Source organism: Magnolia sinica, chromosome 3 (assembly GCF_029962835.1).
Source record: "Magnolia sinica isolate HGM2019 chromosome 3, MsV1, whole genome shotgun sequence".
Classification (NCBI taxonomy): Eukaryota; Viridiplantae; Streptophyta; class Magnoliopsida; order Magnoliales; family Magnoliaceae; genus Magnolia; species Magnolia sinica.
In genome coordinates this window covers 98,825,408-98,829,285 of record NC_080575.1, presented here as the reverse complement: position 1 = coordinate 98,829,285, position 3,878 = coordinate 98,825,408, and the positions used below count along the sequence as shown (strand labels likewise).

Sequence of the window (3,878 nt, the reverse complement as noted above, 5' to 3'; positions counted from 1 at the left end):
AAACCTCTATAATGGCCATTAATCCTATCTCTAGGCATGATAATATCCATGACTGCACCAGCACGACCAAACACCCTCGACAGGTTGATGAGGAACCAGCCTTCCGGAAAGCCTCTCACGAAAAGGGTAGGGAGGTCCGTTGTTGCACTGGCTTGCAGGAAACGGTCTCTCTTTGCGCTTCCTGCCGATACTTGTTGCCAAGGCAGTGGGAGATCCACAGAAAGGCGACAGTCCGGGTGATCCCCGACATTACCATGAATGGCCAGAGTGCGAAGATTAGGTTCATCCATCACATTCAACGCCCGAGCCATTGTCGCGCTTACATCATGGAATCTCTCATCAAACTTCTGACAGCAACAGTTGTTACACTGGGGAGAGACTGTAGAACTTGAGATTTGCTTAAGCAAATTCACATGGGGAATGATTAAAGAGGTGAATCAAAGCAAGGTGTCAACTCGTCACATGTGTGAGTGATCCGTGAGCATGCCTGGTCAGCCCATCAATCTTATCGGCAGCCCGTACAAAATCATCGCTAAAATCCTAACACAGAGATTCAAAACTATCCTCTTGAAAGAAATTTCCCCTTCTCAAAGCGCCTTTATTGCTAGCACGCAGATTCTAGATTGCCCGCAGGTAGCTCATGAGTGTTTGACTCGCGCCACTCGTCAAGTTCAAATAGTGTCTGCAAGCTAGAAGGTGTACAACCATGTCGATTGGAAGTTCCTCGATTACACGCTGAAGAGAATTCGTGGTGGAGATGAGTGAAGCAAATGGATTCAGATCTGTGTTTGTTCTACGCGCTTCTCAATCCTTCTCAATGGATTTTCCCTCCGCTACTTTGCAGCTTCCAGAGGCCTTAGGCTTGTTGACCCTTCACCCCCTTTCCTCTTCTTGGTTATTTATGAGGCTCTTGGTAGAATGTTAACCAAAGGTCAAGAAGCGACGCTTTTTCAATGCTTTAAGGTGGAGAATATCTCATCCCGAGTCTCTAATTTACAATTCGCAGATAATACAATTATCTTCTATGAGGCAAAAGATTTTATGGTTGACAATCTTCACAAAATTACCATGTGTTTCGAAGTGGCTTCTGGGCTGAAGATCAACATTTCCAAATGTGAGGTTTTGGGCGTCCATCGCTCAGAGGCTGATGTGTTTGGGCTGGCCTCCGTGTTCTAAGTGTTGGGCCAAATCACTCCCCTCCACTTATTTGGGTCTCCCATTGGCCACGGTGTATAGACAAGCCTCCAAAACATCATTGGGACGAGGTCATCAAAAGGATGATGATTGTCGATGGGTCTCATCCCGAGTCTCTAATCTACAATTCGCAGTTAATACAATTATCTTCTATGAGGCAAAAGATTTTATGGTTGACAATCTTCACAAAATTACCATGTGTTTCGAAGTGGCTTCTGGGCTGAAGATCAACATAACCAAGTGAAATTTCTTAGAATCTTCCTTCCTGTTCCAAAGAAAATCTCGCCTGAGTTTATTGAGCTTAGTGAGAACGGCTGCAAGGCACTTAAGAAGAGACATAAAGTAGACCGGCAGGTTGGAGAGGGCTGCCTTTATTAGGGTGATACAGCCGCCCAGCGACAGGTATCTACACTTCCATCTGGCCAGATATCTCTCGAACTTGTTGATGACTTTGTCCCAAAGGGATATAGGGGGCGAGCCCAGACATAACAAGAGACCAACGAAAGAAACCGGAAGCTATACAGAGAAGTACCCAAACGAATTAGAAAAAGAACTAACCTCTTCTCCTTCAGATTAACAACAAACATCTTCGATTTAGACAGGTTGATTCTTAGACCCGAAACTACCTCAAAACACCTGATCATGGTGCGGACGTTGTCGACCTTAACTGGGTCAGCATCACTGAAGATGAGGGTGGCGTCAGTGTATTGAATATGGGAGACCGAGGATGACAAGCCTCTCATTCGATGTCGCTTAGAATGCCAGCGTTTTGGCCTGCCTGGATCATTCTGGAAAGAGCCTCTCCAACGATTAGGAAGAGGAATGGGGACAGCGGATCCCCCTGACGAATGCCTTTGGAACTCTTGAAAAAACCTTTCGGGGTCCCGTTGAGGAGGATAGAGAAGTGAGCCGACCCTAAACACTCTCCAATCCACCTACACCATTTAACAGGAAAGCCCATACGCCTCATCATGTATTGGAGAAATTTCCAATCAACATGGTTATAGGCCTTTTCGATATCAAGCTTGCAGCAGACAAATTTCGACCCTTCTTTATAACTGGAATGCAGACATTCATTGGCGATCAGCGCGCAGTCGATGATCTGTCTCCCTGGGATCAAGGCGCATTGGTGGGAGGAGATGATCTTACCGAGGGAAAGCTTCAGGCGGGAGGCCAAAACTTTAGCCAGAATTTTGTAGGGGCCCCCAATCAGGCTAATGGATCTGAATTCTGAGAAACAACTTGCGCCCGAGATTTTTGGGGATAAGCGTGATGAAGGAAGACCCGAGGCCTTTAGATAAGATTCCTCTATCGTAAAATTCTTTGAAGAAGAGCATAATGTCGACTTTTTTTAAAAAAAAGGCAACGAAAATGAAATATATTAAGAAGAAAAGAGAAACAACATAACAAGAGGGGAAACGACACTGCTAAGATAGCAGGACGTTAGTCCCCTAAGAAACAAAAGTCAAAGTCATTCAACCCTTTTACATTAACTGCCCATTTTATAAGCATCCTTTTAGCCCTGAACCCAACCACAGATATTGGCAACGAGGAATCGATGAAGCATCTGTCATTTCTTTCTATCCAAACAGACCACCATATTGCTAGGATGGCCATCCTCCAAATGGTTGTCTTGGCCTTCCCTAATCTAACACCATGCCAGCTAGATAAGAGATTGAAGGCCGAATCGGGAATGCACCAATTAATCTTGAAACGCTGACAGAAGTCTCTCCAAATGTGGGTAATGAAGGGACAGCGCACAAGGAGGTGATCGACGGATTTTGCATTGTGCATACAACATAGGCAGATGCTGACAATCTACATGCCCCTTTTTCTCAGGTTATCCATGGTTAGAATTCTGTTCCGCCCAACTAGCCAGGCGAAACAAATAAACTTGGGAGGGGCCGAATAGCGCCAGATAAAAGGGGAGGCTAAATTTTGCTGGGGGATTTTTGGGGCGATCAGGGAGTAAAGCGATTTAACCGTGAAGGAGCAGGACTTGTCAATTTTCCATATGGGTCTGTCAGGAACCGAAGGAAGTGGCAAAGTCTTCGAAACGCATTGAAGGAGCTCCATGTATTCTGAAAATTCACAATCGCGAAGATTCCTTAGGCATCTGACATCCCAAACATATTGGGAAGCCGTAACTGAGTAGCATTGATCGACAAGGACATTCTTATTGGGGGCAAGGCGATAGATATTAGGATAGCGAGATTTCAGCGGGGTGTCTCCGATCCATGGGTCTTCCCAAAAACGGATAGAAGATCCTATGCCCAGCTCGAAAGAAATATTCTGAATAACCGAAGGCTTAGATCTAAGGATACCTCTCCAAACATGGGAGGCCCTACAGGACGAGGAGTCTTTTGTCCACCACCCTCCCAGGGAAGAACCATACTTGCCTTTGATGATCACTATCCATAGAGCATTACCTTTAGCAGCCAGTCTCCGAGTCCGTTTCCGAGCAAGGCTTTGTTCATAGATTTCAGATTTTTGACATTAGCTCCTCCTTGATGGACAGACTTGCAGACATGATTCCATTCGAGCAAATGAATGTTACTGTGATCTTCCTTCCCAAACCACAAAAAGTCTCTTCTAATGCGATCAATAGACCTCAACACCGAAGAAGGGCATCTGAACAGGGACATGAAGTAAAGCGGGAGACTGGATAGAGCGGCATTAATAAG

General features: G+C 45.4%; 1 protein-coding gene across 1 annotated transcript; it reads left to right on the top strand.

Annotated features, from left to right (window-relative positions):
• The first annotated feature begins 483 nt into the window (after positions 1-483).
• LOC131238991 (uncharacterized) lies at positions 484-1,176 on the top strand. Its single transcript, XM_058236561.1, has 2 exons — positions 484-633; positions 781-1,176. The coding sequence occupies exons 1-2, from the start codon at positions 484-486 to the stop codon at positions 1,174-1,176; spliced, it is 546 nt and encodes a 181-aa protein (XP_058092544.1).
• The last annotated feature ends 2,702 nt before the right edge of the window (positions 1,177-3,878 follow it).